Source organism: Charadrius vociferus, unplaced genomic scaffold (genome assembly GCF_000708025.1).
Source record: "Charadrius vociferus isolate BGI_N301 unplaced genomic scaffold, ASM70802v2 scaffold1284, whole genome shotgun sequence".
In the NCBI taxonomy this organism is placed as follows: domain Eukaryota; kingdom Metazoa; phylum Chordata; class Aves; order Charadriiformes; family Charadriidae; genus Charadrius; species Charadrius vociferus.
The window spans coordinates 146,385-168,615 of NW_009648060.1; the positions used below are offsets into that span (position 1 = coordinate 146,385).

Below are 22,231 nucleotides of genomic sequence, written 5' to 3' on the forward strand. Positions count from 1 at the left end.
CGAGCGCTTCCTTCTGTCACGGGAATTCACCACAACCCACACCTATTCTGTTTGTTCTCCTTTCCTTACGGAGAGAACGGTGAAATATAATGTACCGGTACAATTTAAAGAGTTTTAAGAGATTTACATAATTAACTTTTTTTGGCTTTCTCCTGAAAATTATCTCTGCACTGAAAGTAAGAAGGTTTACAGGGGTCTTTATTCACTCCACGGTCTCCTACCAGCTCTCAGAACCTGCAGGCTGCGTGGGTGGTGATTTTCCCTTCAGTTGTAGAGCTCGGCTGTGCCATGGGAACGCAGCTGTCACCGGCGCTCTTCACGCTCTCTCAGACATTGTGTGTCAAACTCTGAAGGTAGAAGCAGCCCTTTCTGAACCTCAAATCAGTGTTGAAGTAGGTTTGACGTGGTCATGGCAGCTATCACTGATGAGGAGTGGGAGTTTGCTGGACCCGATGCCTGCAATTTGTAAGCTCTGTATTGCAATCTCTCGGTTGCACGGCGAGAAACAGAGGCCAGGTCATTCATCTGCTGGAGCAAGTCTCCTGTATGACTGGAAACCAGCTATTTAGGGAAAATGCAGGGTATACAGAGAACCCCTTGAACTACAGCTGAACTTAGAAGTTGGGAAGGTGAACGGTCCACAGCTCTCCCTAACACCTCTTGCCAATAACATTCAGCTTGGGCCACTTCTCCGCCCACACGTTTGTCACCCGTCAGGACAGACCGCGTGTTGTGTTAGCAACAGGGTCACCAACATCAGAACGACACCAGACCATGGCAGATCTGCCCTCAATACCGTCGAGATGCATCTGATGTCAAGATGAATATAAATCCTTTGAAGATGAATATAAATCCTTTGACGAGATTGATATTATCGTTGGACTTCATGATCTTAAAGGTCTTTTCCAACCTAAACGATTCTCTGATTCTCTATCACCACTACTCCGTGTTTGAATCACAGAATTGCAACATTTTGAGAACATGGGAACTGAATTAGAGAAGTTGTTAGGAGTATGAAGTCCAGAAAGAGCATCCCACCCCCCTGCCTGAAGGGAAATGGTGCTACTTGTTCCTTTACTGACCTTACCGCATCCAGTTCACAGCTATTCCTTACTGCTAATGCATAAAGTCCCTTCACGGCCCCAAAGCTGGCTGCTTGCGTTGGCATTCACCTCTTTGCCATTCAAAACCACAACAAACCTCAGGGCAAAAAAAAAAAATCATCTGTGACTTCAAGCCCGGCACAAAGAGGAGTGACTGTATCTGCGTTTGATATCGAAGGCAGAAGTCAAGCCAGCGCCTTTCCTTTTGGAAAACAGAAATAGGAAGTTCCTGAACAGACAGGAGATCATCTCTCGGTGCGATTACAGTGCAATTAAAGCCTCACAGCAATGACAGCTACGAGGGCAAATTCTAAAGGAGATTATTCCATGCTTCCAATCCCACCAGCCTCGGCTCTTCAGGGGGATAATTATGCAGCTCCCATTATTGCACCATGAGGCTGTCAACCCCGGGAGCTGCATTTTATACATGGAAGAACTGAAATACAGCGACACAAAGGCCCCACTTCTGAAAGCTGTTTAGATGCCTAATTGCAACTGGTTTGTTGTTTTTCGTTTTGGTTTTGTTTGTTTGTTTAAATCAAGATGAGAGATATTTAGATTCTTAAGTGTTAAAAAGAAAACATCCAGTTTAAAATCACTGCACCCTAAACAAACTCCTCCTTGAGAGATTTCTTTTCCATAGTTTTTAGCTCGATAGATGAGAGAAGGCATAGGACACAGCACTGACAAATTTGTGCTGGATATGTCCAATCAGTCACAGCGATGACATTATAACTTACTGGAGATGAAACCTGTCAACCTGGATAGGAGAGGAGAGGTATGGAAGAAAGAAGAGTCAGACAAAAGGAGTTACAGAGAAGGAGGGTAAAAAAAAGAAAAAAGAAAAAAAGAGATGCACGTCCAGAGAGAACTCCTGCAGAAGCCCATCATTTACAGCCGTGTCAGGCAAAGGACTTCCCATGTCAGTATTTAAAAGAAAAGCCACCCAAAGTAATCCATCACAGACCAAATCCTCACGAGAACAGCACAGGCAGTAAACCAGGTGCTTGAGAAATGTTACACGGCAGCTCTGTAAAGCTAGTTTGGGGTTTGATCGGTTTGTTTTTTGAAAAGAAAAAGAAAAACAAAACCAAACAAAAAAACCCCACAAAACCCAACCAAAAAAAGCGCACTTTTTTCTACCTACCAGAGGTTTCTGCCTTTTGGGACTCTCAGTGCGAGTCCGGAGGATTACAGCGTTATTGAGATACCAGTACTGATAAGCGTCACTTCAACTCAGCATCCTCCAAAAACGTATTTCCTGAGTCTTCACACGTGTATGGACACGTGTATACACAACCTGAACTTAAAACCACGTTTGTGAACAGCTCCTGCGGCGTTACCAACACTTACGCGACTCACCCTAATGGAAGCACCTGACACCCTGATACCCTCAGCGCCTGTCTCGGAACCACAGAACGCTGCTTCATCACTGAATTCCAGATTTAAACCCGAATACCAACAAACCAGAATTTTAGAAGTGGTTATTTTAAATACTGGAAAAGTTAAATAACCAACTAATGCTGTAGGTACCGTATTCAAAGACTTTGAGCTTTGTTTCTGATATTATTATTATTCCTGCCCACCAAATTAGCATTTTTGGCCGCTATTCCCCCAAATGACAGGATTAAAGCTAGCGTTGATATTGCCAAAAACCCTTCCTTTTGGGAAGGCCAAATGAGTACATATGAAGAAGAGCTCTTGGACTGCCACTCTGTTTGAGGACTGTAGAAATAGAGCACGTAAATATGGTTTAAAGCGGTTTACAGAGAAACACTAAACAAGCAAGAGCAGCCCCGGTGGAAGGGGAGGTCAGGATGAGTGCTACAGTTTGAGAAACCCACAACAATTTATTGTCATTCAGACAATTATTCTCTCACCCGATGACCCCTCCCCACTCGGGAAGGGGAATCAGGGGAAAAGGACACCTGAGGGTTGAAATATAAAGAGATTTAATAGTATAAGACTAAATAATTAACATTAATCATACTGAAGAACCAATATTGAACCCAACACCAATATAAAATACACCCGGATCACCCTCAGCCCATTCTGTCCGTAGAAGCTGTGCACCCCCAGCAGTGACAGCCCATGTGGGACCCTGCGAGCGCTGCGGCTTCGGGAGGAAGGGACGGGCTCAGGGCTGCGGCACCGGGGCGAGGAGTGCTCAGGATGGCAGCCGTCACGGGGGAGAGAGAACTCCTCAGCGAACTGTCTGATTTATACTGAATGTGCCGTTGATGGTATGAACTAACCCTGTTGGCAGCTTGGGTCGAGTGCCCGGGTCTCGCTCCTCCTCATCCCCGCACCCGGCGAGCTCGAAAACACTGAGACCTTGAAACCCGCACACCACAGCTGGCTGGAAAGGAAATATGTTCACAAATTCAGACACTGGAGTCTTCTAAAAGCACAGTTTTCCCTAGCGTTGGAAGAGAAACCAGTCCTGCGTCACTCAAACTGGGACAATAAGAAAAGCTGAGCACGCTTACATACTGGGCACACTCCAGTAACGTTAATAAACCAGCTCAAACTGCAGCAAAATTCAGGCCTATCTTCAGCTGGGGTTTTGAGAAACAGCTGAGAAAAACATGAACTGATATTACCTCTCCCTGTGGAACCTTATTTCTCTGACATCTGTAGACCACAGTAGCTAACACCGCTTGTGCAACACCCTTTTCAGAGAGCTGTTTTCATCAGCTGTTGCCACAAGCTTCAGCCAGAAAAAAAAAAAAAAAAAAGTCCTGCAGGGTCCAAACCACAGTCACACATCGACTTTGTCATTGGTGATCCCCAGAAATGCAGCTCCAGTCCCAAGTCGAGGAGGGGAAAAATGAGTGACACGACCCAAGGGAAGAATTACAGTACTGTAACTGCAACGAGAGGTGTCCCCAAAAGAGACAGTGGTTTTACCAGTCCAGGAACAGCAACTGGTCACCCGCTCTCCAGCCCCCAGCAGGCGTGAGAGAGCCGAGACAAGTATCCGAACTGGCAATGACTCAGAGGCAGAGCATCCCCTTTATTTGTGCATAACCAGGATCTAGCAAAGCACAGCTTGAGTGCCCAGAGTTATTAGCTTGCTAATAACATGCACATATTATTAACGCAGGGAACTGCTGGAGAGGGTCCAGCAAAGGGCTACGGAGGTGAGGAGGGGACTGGAGCATCTCTCTGCTGAGGAAAGGCTGAGGGACGTGGGGCTGTTCAGTCTGGAGAAGAGAAGACTGAGGGGGATCTCCTCAACGCTTCTCAATCCCCAAAGGGAGGGTGCCGGGGGGATGGGAACAGTCTGTGTCCAGTGGTGCCCCGTGACAGGACAAGAGGGAACGGGCACAAAGGTGACCATGGGCAGTTCCATCTGAAGCTGAGGAGGGCCTTCTCTGCTGTGAGGGCGGCAGAGCAGTGGCACAGGCTGCCCAGAGAGGTGGGGGAGTCTCCCCCTCTGGAGCCATCCCAAACCCGCCTGGACGCCGTCCTGTGCCACTGCTGGAGGTGCCCCTGCTCTGGCGGGGGGTGGGATGGGGGAGCTCCAGAGGGCCCTTCCAGCCCTCACCAGTCTGGGATGCTGTGAACTGTCCAAAAAGTCACCTCAAAGAGATCCTCAGGGCACGCTGGCCAAACAGAAGCATTATCTCTTTACACTCTGTTTTACCGCTTGAAGTACCCCGTCACTGTGTTCAGGACCCTGATCTAAGCACCCTCTCCTTTCTAGGACACACCAACATTTAGACCCTTTAAAGCAACATATGCTTGACTTCAGAATGGGTCTCGCCAAATCTGCGGAGTTTTAAGGTGTATATCAGCCTGGCTCTCCACTAAAAACAGCTGAAGCTCACCTACATAACTTCGTTTGCAAACTTAAGTAGCTACAAACAGTGTTCTGCCAGGAGCATTGGCCACGGGAACTTTTAACCAGCAGACTCCAAAGTGCGACTTTCACCCCCTCCGTTCCAGCCCTCCGTCGTGCCAAAGGTTGGCCGTAAACCACTGCACAACCAAGACAGCCCTCGGCTCCTTCCTGCCTGGCAAGAGCCCTCGTTACGTCCTGACAAACACCCCTGTTTACGGAGAGCCTTCCCTTCGACAGGCTCCATAACTCTCTGGGAAATACAATGCTTCAGTTTCTCCATTGCTCTTTAACAGAAAAATCGCGAAAAACCCGACATAAATACAAGTTTCTCAGTGAAAGGTCAGGGAAGGTACAGAATGGGAAAGGACTGAGACACACACAGGAACCTCCTACTGAATTCACGAGCTTAACTCTAACTTGGAAACAGTTCCCGGTTATGGCCCATCCTTGGCAAAGGCTGACATTTGTCATAGACGTACTGATGATAAACGGAACAAAACTTACTCATTTCACATCAGCCAGCCTTCCATGATGAATTTTGGTACCTGCTCACTCAAGATGGATAACATGCAATTTAAACTCTTCATCTCCCACAGTGAGTTGCAGGGATTGTTCAAACCACCGCCGTGCATGGAATTCTCTTGACTATTCTATTTTTACAAATACCAGGCGGCTGAGAATAATTTTCCCAATAAACAAGCAAATGAAGTTTTTCCACGAATGCTTGTCAAGCCTCCCCACCAACAGCTCCCCGCTATCGCCCCTTGATCTCAGCCCTCCACGACACCTCCAGCAGTTTCTGTCTGTATGGCTTGAGACACCGCGCTGCGGTACCCCGGGTTACCAGTTTGGCTAGGCGAGAGATAACGTGACTGCTCTGTCCGACACAGAACTGCATTAACAACAAGCAGCAGCAATCAGAACCTTTTTCCTTCCCCAACTGCTCATTTTCACAACACACAGAGAAGCCTTTTGGGGTTCTTGACATCTTTATACCCAAATTTAGGCTAGGGCTAGCCAACAACACACCGACAGATCGGGTAAATCTTGGCTCCTTGCAAAGTCAGACTAACATCTGTCCCCATCTCCCTTCCATCAGGGTCACAGCCGCCTTCTCCAGCCCCAACAGCTCATGATTTGCCACCCAGGAAAGCTCCTGGCTGCACAGACAGCGGGGTAGGACCTCTCTCGACTTCTGCTAATGGTCCCTGCCCAAAGCAAGACCTGGCCTCTGGCTGGGCTAACAAGGCCATCCTCTTACACAGTACTGGGGAGAGCCATGGGACTTCGTTCCTCGATTCGGAAGCCCAGCCAGCACCTCCAGACGGCATTGGCCAGGCTTCCATACCCTCCTGCAGATTTTCTGCTGCAGATTAAAACCACTCCACAACTACAACCCGAAACCATAAAGCAAGTGTGTTTTCTTCTCCTAACTTTGGAAAACAGGAAGCAATGTGCTATTTCTTGTAATATTCCCCATGGGGATAGCACTCTCTCCCTGCGACAGTGCTCTGACCAATACAACACCCACAAAGACCTTGTTACTCACGTGGCTGCCACTCCAGGCAAAAATTCAAACAGTGCTCTGCTCTTCACAGGGTCTTCTGATTAGAACAAGCATCATTGTTCTACAAGACTTAGCACATCCACGTGCACCTTCTCCCTCCAGATCTTGCACTGCCAACATTTCCTTTGCTACCAGAACTTCCGAGAAGACAGTCACAACACATCACCCTTTATTGTTCAGTTATTTAACATATATCACCACTCTGGGCTCACTGTTCATCTCTCACGGACGTCATACCCCTTCCCCAACACTACCAAAGTGCCAGGAGTCCAGCAAGGTCACGTGGCATCAGCAACACCCAAATATTTCTTAGTGATCTCTGCTCGCAGGAGAGATCACGCTATTTCCTCATCCCGTCGCTCAGCTGCACCGCGTTCCAACAGCCCTGTTCCCAGGGCATTCCCTTACTCACCTTTCTGCACACAAAGCGGTGCTTGCTAAAGCAATGCTTTCTACTACAAAACTTAATTATTTAGGAAAATAAAAGGTTTCACTTCTCACCCTCTGACATGGCAAAGAGGAAAGAAGGAAATCACACAGGTCTGCCTGTATTGTCACAGAACTCTCTTAGCATTGAAAGCCAGAAAGAGAGACTCTCTCCACCATGAAACTACATCCTCTGGGCCCTCTACCAAAACTCTTTCGGCAAAGATGATTACTTATTTGATATAATAACTATTACCTAAGAGAGGCTGGCCTCCCTACAAGTGAAAGATACACTGGTCACAGAGGGAAAAAAATAATCCACCTTCTCTAGGCGGGGATGGCAGCTAACTCTCCTACGAGACCTTCACAGCTGCTCATTGTCATAAACAGAGCTCATCTGCCACTGATCAGTGCGGCTTTCCAACTGACTGCAGTGACAGGAAGGTGACAGCCTCTCCACAGAGAAGCTACACCCTACTAATCAGAAGTTGGAATCAAGTGTAGGGTCCTGCCCCTGGGGAGGAATAACCCCACGCACCAGTACAGGCTGGGGGCTGACCTGCTGGAGAGCAGCTCTGTGGAGAGGGACCTGGGAGTGCTGGTGGCCAACAGGATGCCCATGAGGCAGCAATGTGCCCTTGGTGGCCAAGAAGGCCAACAGCATCCTGGGGGGCATCAAGCAGAGTGTGGCCAGCAGGTGGAGGGAGGTCATCCTCCCCCTCTGCTCTGCCCTGGGGAGGCCCCATCTGGAGCGCTGTGTCCAGTTCGGGGCTCCCCGGGTCAAGAAGGACAGGGAACTGCTGGAGAGGGTCCAGCAAAGGGCTACGGAGGTGAGGAGGGGACTGGAGCATCTCTCTGCTGAGGAAAGGCTGAGGGACGTGGGGCTGTTCAGTCTGGAGAAGAGAAGACTGAGGGGGATCTCCTCAACGCTTCTCAATCCCGTCCCATCGCCGCTTGAGGAGGGCCTTCTCTGCTGTGAGGGCGGCAGAGCAGTGGCACAGGCTGCCCAGAGAGGTGGGGGAGTCTCCCCCTCTGGAGCCATCCCAAACCCGCCTGGACGCCGTCCTGTGCCACTGCTGGAGGTGCCCCTGCTCTGGCGGGGGGTGGGATGGGGGAGCTCCAGAGGGACCTTCCAGCCCTCACCAGTCTGGGATGCTGTGGAGTCGATTTTGAAAAAGAAATACTTACCTTTGATGCCAGGTTGTCCACTAGTGCAATCATGGAGTTCTTAAAAAGAGTAGCAGCTGTCAGAGGTCGCTTGGTTACCTCAGTGATGCTCAGTTTACCTTCAGGCCACATCATCTTCAACACAGGGTTAGAGCTAAAAGACAGTCTCTTTAATTGCACAGTCTCACAGCACTTCCACTCAATTCAAAACTCAACAGCTCGCTTCTGTCCAGATCTACTGGTGTTTTCAGCTCAAAACATATCAGGCAAACCAATATGACATTCCTGGGCAAAACATCTCTTGCTTTTCAGCCATATACAGTTCAAGCTTACAACTGAATATTCTGGAAAAATGACAAGTGCATTCTCCTTTTCAGATAAAGATATGCAGTAATGGGATAGTAAAAATCCCGCAGAAGTGATCTATCAAAAGCAGAGTCTGCCTTACTGACACAAACATAAAGAGTTTAATCAAACCAGAAAAGATTAAGAGCATAACCCACAACATTCTCCCTTCAGACTTGCTATTTGATCTCAAGCTGTATTTCTGCACCCTTGTTGATATATAAAATAATTTATACATTTTAGCCTACATTTTCTTGAAGGGTTGAAGGTGAGGTAAAAAGGCCGTGATGGATGGCGAGAGCTCTGGAATAGTCAGAAGCTGAAAGCAGTTACGGCAATCTAATAGCCAATCTATCACGTGCTTTAATATGCCGTAAGTGGTCTTTGTGAACAGTCTTTACCAGAGACTTAAGGGAAAACAGAGGCTAAATTTAATAAAACCTCCTTACAGCAAATATTTTGCAGGGTTTTGGCTAGCGTGAAGCCTTGAAAGCACGAAGGGCAAGGCTGAGTAAACATAACAGGACTGTAAACTAAGTTAATAGTTGCACTAGCCGTTAAACCAGGTAAACAGAGTAGTCTGAGCAGCTCCAGGCTATTTTTTGCTGACTTCCACCTCTGAGCAAAGTCTCTGAAAGGCCGAGATAGGCCACACTTACAGAAGAATTAGAGAATGTTTAGTGCCAGCCGTCAAGGAAAACAGCTTTCTCGAGCACTTATATATACACACAGGTTTTGACAGGATTTCAAATTTGCTCATAAAAGGCAAGTTGTACTTGCCTAATTAGTATTTATGACACGTGACCGCACAGTTTAAATTGTTCACGTTACTGCACATACAAAAAGGACTCAAATCTATTTGCCCATTTTTCCCCTCACTCCTAAACTTCCTTTCAAAACACGGACTTCCAGCAGGGGCCAATGATTTGTTGGCCAAACGCTGCTCAGCATCTCCAGCTCTGCCTGAAGAGACATCAGCAATAGCACATTTGGAACTGGTCCAAAAACCCGGTTAATGGCAAACCCAGCAGCACAGGTAATCTCTGCACAGCTCTCTCGATTGCTCGATGAGTTGGGTTCACACAAACACTTTAAATGCAGATAAATTAAAAGTTATACCAGAACAAAACCAACATACACAGAATAAGGACTTTACCCTGAGAAATCAAACTGACGACCTTCAGGTCGTGATAGACATACAAAGATCAAATCCCAAAGCAATGTGTTTATTCACGTGCACTGCGCACACAGTAAAGATAGCACCAGCGAGAACGTTAATCTCTTCTAGAAAACAGGATTCTGACAAATCAGACTTAAATTTACCTCATTAATATTTTTATTCCTACCTGTTGTACATGAGGCGCTTGAAGTCTTGAAATAAAGTGTCCTTGTTTTTGTCAATAAATCCAGTGACTGAGTAACTGAAAAGAAAAGAAAAACAGAGTTAATTTCAAAGCAGCGAAGTCCTTCTCTTAGGATAGCTGGTGGTATCAGTATGGAATCAGCATCCTTGCACTTCTACAGGCACAGCAGATGCTAATCAGGAATCCAGCTCTGTTTCCCAACCTATCACTAATTTGCCGCATGAGTGCTGCGCGAGACTTAAATCCTTCTGCCCAGCTTTCCACCTCCAGCGCAGGAACTGCACGCATTGGTTCTAGAAAGCTATTTGAACGATGGAGGCAAAGCGCATGACGGCCCAGACACCCAGCAAGACTCCAGCAAGTCGTAGATGGCCCAAATTCCAGAGTTACATTCATGACTTCTGCCTCCAAATTCAGGGCATGTGTTTGTGTTAAATCCCACAGAAATTACGTTTTCTTTTTCAATGCGTCTAGTCTCTCCCTCTCTTGGTGCCAAGGAACATTCTCCAGTGGGAGAAAAAAAAAAAAAAAATCAAGAGCAGCCTATAACCTCTCTTGGAATCAACACACACACACACATTTTGGACTCTTTCCTTCCTCTATTCCCACAGAAATACCACCTGGAAAGAGTATCGTTTCAGAGTTTCATCTGTTCTCCAAGACTCAAGACACACATCACTCTCCTCAAAGAAAAGGTCCAAAATCTCCCCATTCAGTGACTCCCACTCAGCTGCTCCCTGAGCTTTTGTTCCCCCCCCCGCCCCGGGAAGCCTGTGCCTAAACTGCAGGCAATGGCATCCGGAGCCCCCCAACATTCAAATCCCTGCACGCAGCACCCCCAGATCTTACTGCTCCACGTAACACAGTTCAGGCTCAAATATTATCTGCAAATATTTCCACACCTCAGTTTTCTTTTACAAAATTTGCACCACTAATATGGCACCTTGTATTTTCTCCTCCTCGGCAAAAGGCTGTGAAATCAGGGGTGTCTATCAGAGATCGCTCAGCAAAGGCTCCAGAACAAACTCGAGCTGTGCTGAATGGGCTCCAGTATGATCACACCCTTATAAATTAAAGGTAAATTTAATCCCAAGGTAAAAGAAATCCTAAATTATTTCCTCGTTACCTCCCTTTAGGTTCTGCTGGCATGGGGAGTTAAACCAATCCTGAACCATTCAGTCACTGCGGTGACATTGCAGCCAACAGCTTTCCCAGTGAACAGTTTCTACCATTGGGGCATCTTTCACTCCTACTTCGCCCTCCTTCCTACGACTCTCGCACACTGTAGCCATTTTCGTAGGCTTCAGGTACCAGAAACTTTTCAACCCGAGCGGGGAAGGCTCCTTGCACTGATACCCATTTCCCTTTAACACTACCCCGGATTCCGAGTCTGCTCAAACCGATTTGAGAATTTAAAGCCAGAGAGTTACATAATCACACTAAGCAGATGTCTAAACCAGATTTTATTAGCTCAGTATAGCTTTCCTGCATAAACAGTGCTGCCTTTTTTTCTCTCCTTTTATTTTTCCTGAAGCACTGCTCCTCCCTCGCCCCCCTCCCCACATTCTCCTTTTGTTTCAGTTCCAAGTACAAAATCATACTCTGTGTAGCAAGTAACCAGCATGAGATTTAATTGATAAGCAACTGCTGCACTCTGTAATTCCCTATGACAGCTATTCTGGTACATACCAGGAGCAGCATTAAATCAGAATATTGTACCACTTCAAAGGTGGCTAAAAGACAAATATAGAAGGGGCAACTTTCTGGAAGAAACTTACATCACGTCTCCGGCGTAGTGCTTGATTCGGAAGTCTCGGTCAAACTCCAGCGTTTTGTCAGTTGCACAAAGCTAAAATAAATTCACATACATTAAAACATCGCCCATGGATTCGCATGGAAGAGCAATATGAACTGGAAGTAGAAATGGAAACTATAGTTATTCCACTTTATATATGCATGTGTAGATGTGAACTCCAGCTATAACACTGCTTTCTAATATTTTTTCATGGATGCATTGTAAAACCATATATTTGTACAAAATCAAGTTGCACGAGCCAACAGTTTTATTAAAAAATTGATACTATCTCCAAAACACCATTAAGCAAAAAGAACATTTGTGCACGTAGAGAAACATTGCACCTAGGAGTTAATTTATGACTTTTTTAAAGCCTTCTTTATATTTTTTTCAATTGCAGTATCACTCCTCAGCAAAGAAATGATGAAATCAAAATATGACAGTTCCAATAGCAGCGCTTGCTCTGTCCCAAATCACCCCAGATTGTCTAAGACCCCTCAAACAGTGCTCCCCCCCGGCAGATACGCACAGGGCAGTCACAGCTCCAGCCCTCTGCTCTCAACTCAGATTCCCATTACATTCCTTCCCTGCAACGAAGATGCCGAGCGCCCACACGGCCGCCACTCAGCAGCAGTGGCCATAATACACTCATCCCTTCAGGAACAGCAGAAGCCAACCAGGTTCAGCTTAATTAAAAAAGGAGAACAACATAAAACCGAGAATTTTTCTTAAAGCCAAAAGGGGCACGTAGATGAATGAAGCCTTTGCAGGAAGCATGGGCATCATTTAAGAACACCGAGGGCTATGAGCAAATATCTACTATCCACCAAAAGTCTTGGGAAAATAAAAGAGGAAATCAGCACGGTTAAACTGCAGGGCAGGAGAGATTCATAGAAGCAGGAAGAGAGCCTCCAAAAAAACTTCACCTGTGTCCAAGGGTAGAAAATAGATTGGCTCAAACTGGCAGATGGAAAAAAAATAAAATATTTCGAAAAAAATCACGAGGAAGAAACCAAAAAGTTTGAGTAACAAGATACGAAGAAGGTTACAAAGGTGTAAGACGCCAGCACAGCAGGAGCAGGAAGCACGCCAGGGTCTGCCCAGCTGACGGATGACCAAGGTGTAGAAGGAACACGGAGCAAATGAAGAAATGAGGCCATACCAGCAAAACAAAGTAATTTTTCTTTTTACAGCTGTGTTCACCAGCAAGGAGCTATGGAGGATGTAATGCCTTTTTTCAACCACCCAAAGCATACATCTCAAACCACCACGACAATACAAGAGGTATATGACAAGCAGAAACACAATGAAATGAAGCAACTGTTGCTACCAGATGGGACGCTGTTGCCTGCACAAGCTTCTGGCTTAAAACTCATCCAGCCCTGGAGAGACTAGAAAGCGGTTTACCACCATGTTAGGGTTTTTAAGGCAGGTTTTTCTCTGTGAACCTTTTGCCTACTGGGCAAATCAGTTGAAATTATTAAAAAAGAACAGCAAGTGTATCGATATAGTTGACAGTCTGCTTGGATTTCGATGAGCCTTTTCACAAGGTTCCTCACTAACAACTTAAAGAATTTAAGCTGCTGTGAAAGATCAGAGAAAGGGTCCTCACACGGATAACTGCTGGAAAGACGGGAAGCGGGCGGCCTGCAGGGGCCTGCGCTGAGCTCTACACTGTTCATGTCCTCTTAAACGAGCTGTGATCTGAGGATAACAGGAAGGTGATCGGGTTTGTTGATGGTACTTAATTATTCAGGGAAGCAAAGACAACGGCTGGCTGTGAAGAACTGCAGGAAGACATGAGAGGCAAAAGGAATGGCAAAGAACAGTAAATGAAATTCAACATAAATACAGTGATACACACAAAGCCAATGTTCATAGCGAATGATGGGCCCCAAACTGTCCATTTCCAACCCAACAAGCACCTTAACTACCCTCCATCTCAAACAGGATGCTGGAGAACTGGAAGAGGCTCGATGCAGGGCAAAAAGGATCAGTAGTACTGACTGGACTGCTACAGGAGGGAGGGACAAATGAACTAAGCCTCTTCAGGTCAGGAAAGAAATGCCAGGAGACGATGGCAAACGACACGGGGATGATGTGTTGGAAGACACAGTGAACTGTGTTTTGCTGTTGAAGAACGAGGAGACAACAGATGTCACCTAAATAGGGAAAGGGAGAGGGGAGGAAAACGAGAAGGAAGGAGCTCTTCCTGCTAGTGTGTAAGCTGTGGGATTCTTTGTCAATTAAAAAAAAAAAAAGCAAACCAAAACCGATTAAGGACACCAGCCCTGATTCAGGAGGTTCCTGGACTGCAGATCACTGGAGACTGGAAGCATACCAAATTATCATGGCACATTTGTCCCGTATTCTTCTGTCACTTAGACCTTCCCTGTTGCCTAGTGTCTTGGAAGATGCTACCTCAGGTGGACTGGAATGGACCTTCTCCTGTTCTTCCCTTCACAATCAGTTCGTTGAGATTGACGCTTTCCACAATTTGAAGATTCAGGAATTCATAAACTGTCTATCACTGCAGTCGATCCTTTCAAAGTGTAAGATCAATTGAAAAAATCAGAACTTAAAGAGGCTGCAAAAATGAACCTGTGATGTTGAGAAGTACTATCAGAACAGTCAGCATGTGTACAGGTCTAGATTAGCATGAGACGATCCAGAGAAGGACAACCCAAGCTCTAGGAACATAACATTTTGCCACAAATACTCATAGCGGAAGTTTTTGCTGGTATTTTTTCCTGGCTTGTTTGGCTTTCACCAGGACAACCAAGCAGACAGCAGCAGATCAGACAGGCAGTGCATAAACTAGGACGCTACTATTTAGGGCAGAGCAGCCCCTTAGAGCTTATCCACATGGAGCCAGTGTGCAACACGCTCTACAGGGGAGCAGTGGAGCATTAACGCCGCTGAAAGATGGGAGCTGTTCCCATAAGGTATCAGCACACGTACTTTAACTCTTTACAAACAGCTTTGATCTACACTTTAAAGTATCTGGACAGAACTACTGCAGTCTACAAAAGCAAATTATGAAAGGACATCAAGTCCTTTGTTTTAATTCAAGCTCAAAGAGGCTGACGTAGGAAGCTCAGGGTTCCGACAGCAGTTCTAGACGGGACTGAGGAAGATATCTCAGATATTGGAAAAGGACATCTGCAAAGATGCAAGAGGGGGCAAAAAAAAAAAATATAATTATAATGCCGAGAGTTTTATGGGTCAATTTTTTCAAGGCTATATTGATTTAAACTAGAAATTAGCAAGCCAGGAAGATACATCATACCCTCCATAAACATTATTTATAGCAGTATTCCTTGTTTCCCTTCTGGTCTATGCAAGCAGTTTTCTGACAATGCCACCCCCTACTGAGGAACGCCGCAACTGGCAATATTTTCCTTTAATGTTTCCTATGCTGTGAAGGGACTCCTGACGGTAAGGACTCAAACAGATTATTATTTTTTTAATTTTCATTTTATAGCCTCCCATATACTTTATGAAATTCAGTCCTCTTCCCCACCATACCAAAGCACTACCCGCTCGCTCTGTGATGGAACCACGCCACCTCAGCAGACACAGCACCAAGGGCACAACAGAAACCGAACTCCTTTCTCTATCAGCTTACATCTACTGACCAGACAGCCCCAGAAGCTGGACCGCTTCCCACACCACCCCACTGCAGAGGATTTAAGACTCCATCCCCCCAGGCTTCACGATTCACAATCATTAATACTATTAAAGGAAGCAATTTGCATTAAAACGTAGAAACCCAGACCAGGCTTCATGCAAATCCTTGTTTTCAGGTGAGTTTACCCAGAACACGCTATGCCTCTGCTGCTTAAGCACATCAAATCTAGGTTATCGCAGAAAGCAAGATTCCCGTTCGCCCTGCCCCAGCCAGGACGTGTGGCAGATGAGATGACAGGTGTGCTGCAGCTAAAGGGCACTTAAGGAAAGGCACATCTGGGAGGAAAAAGCGGTTATTTTATTTTCATCCTACCCAAACAAGCCACATCCAGATCTATTGTTTATATTCAGCCTCCCTGGAGGCAGCCTTTAGCACATATCTTACACAACCATGCTAATTTTGTATTTCTGACCTACATAAAATATTGTACTGGGGTGGGAGGGGGAAGGGGGGAACGAGCGTTCTGAAGGATGGATTTCAAACAATGTTTCTCAGTAGAGAGACGTCAATAAATTAAAGGCCCTTGTTTGATTACTCAGTGTGAAAGATTCTCAAATTAATCAGGCTGGTGACCGTGTTTTCAAAACGCTGCCAAATGAGGAATAAATAAAGCCTTTTAATTCGCACATTGTACCAAAAACAAAGCAAGTGGAGGGGCCTGGCTGATCATAGGTACAATGTGAGATGAACATGTTTTGTAGCCAATGACGATGAGAAAAAAAAATATCACAGTGCTGTAATAATGCAGAAGTGTGAATAATTTCACTGTCACTATGTATTAGAGCAGCCTGGGAAGAACGTCACGTGGGTTGAAACTGCGCATCGATTGGTTCCAGATGACATCATGATATGTCAAGGCACGAGCTCACGCTTCTTTTATGCCTGGAATAAAATCTCACATTGGACATCCTTGAGCTCCCTCTGCCGGATACGGGGCCGCCCAAGGCGCGACCCAAACCCAGACCAGACAGCCTGTTCTGTAGTTAGGAGCTGCTGCTGCTCACAGGCATTTCATTTCACACTCGAGGGTAACGATTACAACCCCAGCAAGTCTTTCTCCTTATTCCGCTACCTCTAAAAAAAATCGAAAAGGTATGACACAGGAAAGGAAGCGAGTTTTGAGGATAGAGGAGTACGCTACCTTTCTGCTGGAGAAATGAGCGTGCTTCCCGAGCTTGTTATTGAGAGCCTCCAGGAACATCTCGTCTGTAACTTTTCCAACATTCATGCAGGCATCGTCCAGAATGGCAATAATCCCTTTGTGCTGCTGCTCTACCAGGTCGATGATGACCTGATTGTTAAAGTAATCAATCTGTAAAACACAAAGAATGGGTTGAGAAGCTCAACGTGAGCCAGCAATGTGCGATCGCAGCCCCGAAGGCCAACCATACCCCGGGCTGCGTCCCCAGCAGCGTGGCCAGCAGGGCGAGGGGGGATTGTGCCCCTCTGCTGCGCTCTGCTCTGGGGAGACCCCCCTGCAGTGCTGCCTCCAGCTCGGGGGGTCCCACCAGCAGAAGGAGACGGAGCTGTTGGAGCGGGGCCAGCGGAGGCCCCAGAGATGCTGGGAGGGCTGGAGCCCCTCTGCTGGGAGGACAGGCTGGGAGAGGTGGGGGGGTTCAGCCTGGAGAAGAGAAGGCCAAAAAGGGGAGACCTCAGAGCCCCTTCCAGTGCCTAAAGGGGCTCCAGGAGAGCTGGGGAGGGACTCTGGATCAGGGAGGGGAGCCACAGGACAAGGGGAAACGGTTTTAAACTGAAAGAGTAGAGATTGAGATGAGATCTGGGGAAGAAATTGTTTCCTGTGCGGGTGGTGATCCCCTGGGGCAGGTTGCCCCGAGAAGCTGTGGCTGCCCCATCCCTGGAGGTGTTCAAGGCCAGGTTGGACAGGGCTTGGAGCAACCTGGGCTGGGGGGAGGTGTCCCTGCCCAGGGCAGGGGGTGGCACTGGATGGTCTTCAAGGTCCCTTCCAACCTAAACCGTTCTATGATTCTATATTTGTGACTTGGGCTAGTGAAAGAGAGAAGTACCAGTGCTGGCCACTGATGAACATTACCATGTGTCTGGCAGAGAGAACGGGACCCATCATTACCAGGAGAGGCAATCAGCTTTCAATATGCTGATTACCAACTCAAAATTAAGTGGGCTACTCTCCTACTACTGAACAGCAGAGAAGCTGATCTTTCATACACCTCACATTAATCTCAAGAACTCTCCTAAAAATCAACTGCTACAGAATACATTTTAGATTTTCTTTTAAAATTCAACTGTGCACAATCACTACAGTGAAAATTGGGCATCTTGTCCTTGGCATTATGAAAGGAATTTGAACAGGAGAACAAAAGATTTTTACACTTGAATATGTACAACTCGACAAAATACATAAGCACTCACAACAGAAAGACAGAGTGATATGTGTGGCATCACAGCAATGCCACAATATGTTTTAACTCAGACCTGGAGTTGCTTATTTTCCCACAGCATGGCAAACAAAGAAGTGTTGTGAGATAAGTGGTTAGCTTCTTCCACAGCCTGAGTTCCAGATAGCGCGTCTGACAGTACAGCTGGCATGGACACAGGTGTCCTGTCGGCTTTGATAGGAGCGTACATACTTTAGATCTGGGACTTATGCTGGTACACTGACCTCAGACCGACCTCTCCCTCCCCTGCCAAATCACTCACATGCTTCCAGGGAATTCCCTCTCGCTGGTACTCTTCCTGCTCCTGCTTTAGAACCAGCTGAATAAAGAGCTGCTGTAGCTTTTCATTGCAGTAATTAATGCAAAATTGCTCAAAACTGCAAAAACAGAAGGTAAAAAAGGTGATGAGCTTTCTCACATGGGAAGGGAGAGGGCACAGGACTGCGCTGTAACAACATGGCTCACCTGTTATTGTCAAATATTTCAAAGCCGTAGATATCCAGGACGCCAATGACTGTGTTTTTCCCATGTATTGTAGTGTCATAGTTCTTCACTTCAATCACATCATTGATGTGTGTCACAATCCAACAAAAGAGGCGCTCGTATATAGCCTGCCAGGAAACAAATACTGAGGAACTTTGCCTGCATCTGCCTCAGTTCTTTCTGGTAAACACAACACGTGGTGCTACAAAGCTTAATTCAAGATCCTGCCCCAGCTACACAAAAGCTACAGATAACATTCTGCTAAAAGTGAACAGCTACTGACAAGAAAAAAATATTCTATGAAAATATTTTTTTTTCCCTTTATTCCAAAACTCATTTACGTGAAGTCTAAATCCTTGTGAGGTCACTGGGTACAGTGCTTCCCATAATTTGATTCCAGTCTGCTTTTCAGCTGCCTAATAACGTCCATACCTGAGAATAATTTAACAATATTGAAGAGCAAGTGAGAGTTCAGTTACAGAAACCCAACAACTGAGCACAATGGCAGTAAAATATTCCTGTTCACCTTTCAAGAAGAAAATGTTCTGTAGGCATAGGTACCTGCTGCATGTTCAAAATGTACTTACTGTGAAGCTGTGCAAACATATAATCTTAGGAAAAAAAGCCGAGTTAATAGTCAAGGAGCTTCATAACTTCATCTGTTCTCTTGTCATTTGATTTTTTAGCAAAGGAAGGACAATTGTCATTCCTTCAGTCATCAGTATCCACCTTGCCAAAAAAGGATAGCACTTCGAGTTTCCAACCTGCGTTCTAGATGTTACCGTTCCACCCTCTAGTCTTTGAATTTAACTGCTAAATGAAGTCAAGAAATGTAAATATTCAGCCCTGTACAATGTATTCCTTTGGCGGGTGCCAGCAAGCCAGGCTCGCAGCTCCCTCCCTGCCTGCGTGTGCCGCAAGCACGGCTGGTGATGGTGTATGCTGTGTGAAAGGCTGAGGGACGTGGGGCTGTTCAGTCTGGAGAAGAGAAGCCTGAGGGGGATCTCCTCAACGCTTCTCAATCCCCAAAGGGAGGGTGCCGGGGGGATGGGAACAGTCTGTGTCCAGCGGGGCCCCGTGACAGGACAAGAGGGAACGGGCACAAAGGTGACCATGGGCAGTTCCATCTGAAGCTGAGGAGGGCCTTCTCTGCTGTGAGGGCGGCAGAGCAGTGGCACAGGCTGCCCAGAGAGGTGGGGGAGTCTCCCCCTCTGGAGCCATCCCAAACCCGCCTGGACGCCGTCCTGTGCCACTGCTGGAGGTGCCCCTGCTCTGGCGGGGGGGGGGATGGGGGAGCTCCAGAGGGCCCTTCCAGCCCTCACCAGTCTGGGATGCTGTGAAGGGCAGGGATGGTGCTGCTCTGCAACCCCCCTAGAGAACACAGGCGCATACATTCAGAAATAAACCCGCATGAAGTACAGACTTCCTCTGTCTCAGCGAGCGCTGTACTTATTGATCTGCCCAGGAACCCTGCTGGGCCCTGAGCACTGAAAACTGTGCAATTACGAAGACAATTCAATATTGAATGCCCTCCTCGGGCATCACCATCCTTTGCTGCACCAAGTACAACTCAACCAAAGCAAAAGAAAAAAGCAAAAGAAATGTGTCTGAGTTACTGTCACGTACAAAACTGGATGCAGAGAAAGGAAACATAAACTCACTTTTGCAAAGGCATCTCTGCCGTAGGTGGCTTCTTGTTCGGTATGTTGTTTGTCAATGACATCCCGACCCGTAGCTACCGTTCGAAACAGAAGAGCCTTCTCCACCATGTCAGATTTTGTTGACAGCAGGTCTGCGATGATCGACACAACCTTGCCATTTTCTATTACAGGTGTATCACCATCCACAGAAAACTTCAAGTTCCCCTGCAAGAAGTAGCAAGAAAGGAGATTTCTCAATCTGTCTTTTATTAATATGAATCAGTACACCCCAAGTTCATCCATATTGCACCTGCTGTTCAAGTCAGCAAATCTCCTAACACGTGTCAAGCGTTGGCACAGGCTGCCCAGGGCAGTGGTGGAGTCGCCATCCCTGGAGGGATTTAACAGAGGGGCAGAGGGACATGGTTTAGTGGTGGTTTGGGCAGTGTTGGGTTGATGGTCGGACTCGATGATCTCAAAGGTCCCTTCCAACCCAGATGATTCTGTGATTCTATTAGAAGAGTGGGCCCTGCATATCCATGTACCCACAAAGCTCCATCATCAGTGGAAGCAGCAATGTCTGACTCAAAGCAAAGCATTCCTAAAAAAAAAAAAAATTACAAACACTTCCATAGGTTTAATCAAACATTGTTCCAAGAGTCAGAGTCTAGTGATGGGAAATTACACTGAGTATACAAACGCTGGCTGTAGCATTTTGTCTTCACTGCAGCTTGCCACAGACGCACTGGGCTGCAGTTCTTACTGTAACGCTGTTGCCCACAAAGGTAATGGGAATATTCTGGGGAAGCTGCCAAGCCAGCACAGCTGATAGGACTGGACTGACAGCGCACTACCACGACAGCTTTGTTACTGAATCCCTGCAGCGCCAGGATTAGGCAGCACTGCCACTGCAGGAGTGGTCTCACACCCTGTCGGCATGGCCTGACTCCGCCTGCGCTCCCTTCCCCAGCGCTGGGGAACAACTACTCCAAAGAGGAGAAAAAAAATTGGAAAAAAGCTATCGTTTTCTTTGCCACTCTCCTCCCGCCCACCTGCAGGGCCCCTTTTCTCAAGGAAACAGAAGATCTGAGGTACAAGGACACCGCACAGGGGAGGAGACTCTCTGGGTCTCGGGAGAGGATTTCCTTCGCACCAGAATACAGAGCATTAAGAGGTCTCCTGTATCCGGCTGTGCTGGAGACTCTGCCATGACGTGAAGTACCATCCCTCCAGCACAATCGCAGTGGTGACGGTGAGTGTGAGGGTAAAAGGGGACAGATGGATAGTGAGGCGAGAGCTCTCTCCCCCTCACTGCCAAATCCAAACAATCCCTCCACTTTTCTGAACATTTAACAGGTTCCAGTACTTCAGGATATGTCTGTTTTGGGATCTGGACTACACAAGAATAAATGTGATCTTCCATCGTTACTGCAGTGTCCTATTTCATCAAGGAATTTCACTCACCACTGGAAGTTGTACACTTTTCCAGCCAACAGATCTTCCAACTGCTTCCGCAGCAAGAAAATTAGAGCTGCTGGCAGTACAAGTATAGCGTTTGACCCCTCCCGAGGAACAGCCTGCTCATACCCGCGGGCAGAGAGCTTACCAAGTGAAGAATGGCTGCCACAATTTTGTAGACCGTCTGAATCTCCTCTTGCTTGAAGCCTATCACTTTCATAGCGTCAGCCACGGCTTTGAACTCCGCCCCATCATTGATGGAACACTGAGGGGAAAGAGATGTTTGGGACATGAGGGGCTTAATGGAAGTCAACTGCGAGAAAGCAAAGCCTTTGCAAGCCCATGGGAAATAGAGACGTACTTCGCTATTTTTCAGATGCAAGACACTGGCATGAGATTTCTCAACTTACTCCACTGCCATACCGTGTGCTTGTGTGCTGAACCCCACGTGGGACACACATGTATACCAGCAGCAATGAGATACAGAAATCCATCACGGCATGATTAAATAGTTCAGTACTTTCCCAGTGGAATTTATTGTGAAAGAGTAGAAGCGATTGATAAAAAAAAATAAAATCAGAACACCAGTTACAAGTAGCAGAGTCCCAGACCCGTGAGAAGCAGCTGCACAGCCAGCAGAACATTTCTGGTCACCATCTTTCTCAAGATGAGCCCCTGCCCCCCCCCAAGTCATCTGGGTTTGTTTTCACTGCAGATTTCTAGAGAAACTGATAAAGGCATCTGAGAAGGTCTGTGAGTTTGTTTGCCAAAGAGCATCTCAAGAAAGCAATTAGGAAATCGGGTAGCCTTTTGTGTGGACCTTGCTTCAGAGGGACAACACTAGGGACAATGCCAGCTGTATTTGAAGTGTTCAGGATCGTGCTATCCTAAAAACTTTATGGGTTTGTTCCCTTCTTTCCTGCTCAGAGGC

At 46.7% G+C, this 22,231-nt stretch overlaps 1 protein-coding gene across 1 annotated transcript in view; it reads right to left on the minus strand.

Moving 5' to 3' along the window:
• The window catches only part of MYO1D (myosin ID), a 141,203-nt gene that overhangs the window by 113,214 nt on the left and 5,758 nt on the right, over positions 1-22,231 (minus strand). The window contains exons 7-14 of the mRNA XM_009883722.1: positions 21,449-21,565; positions 19,864-20,067; positions 18,185-18,330; positions 17,982-18,096; positions 16,447-16,617; positions 11,598-11,668; positions 9,802-9,876; positions 8,132-8,264 (exon numbers count right to left, since the gene is read on the minus strand). Coding sequence (XP_009882024.1) covers positions 8,132-8,264; positions 9,802-9,876; positions 11,598-11,668; positions 16,447-16,617; positions 17,982-18,096; positions 18,185-18,330; positions 19,864-20,067; positions 21,449-21,565 — 1,032 coding nt within the window. The remainder of the gene's footprint in view (positions 1-8,131; positions 8,265-9,801; positions 9,877-11,597; positions 11,669-16,446; positions 16,618-17,981; positions 18,097-18,184; positions 18,331-19,863; positions 20,068-21,448; positions 21,566-22,231) is intronic.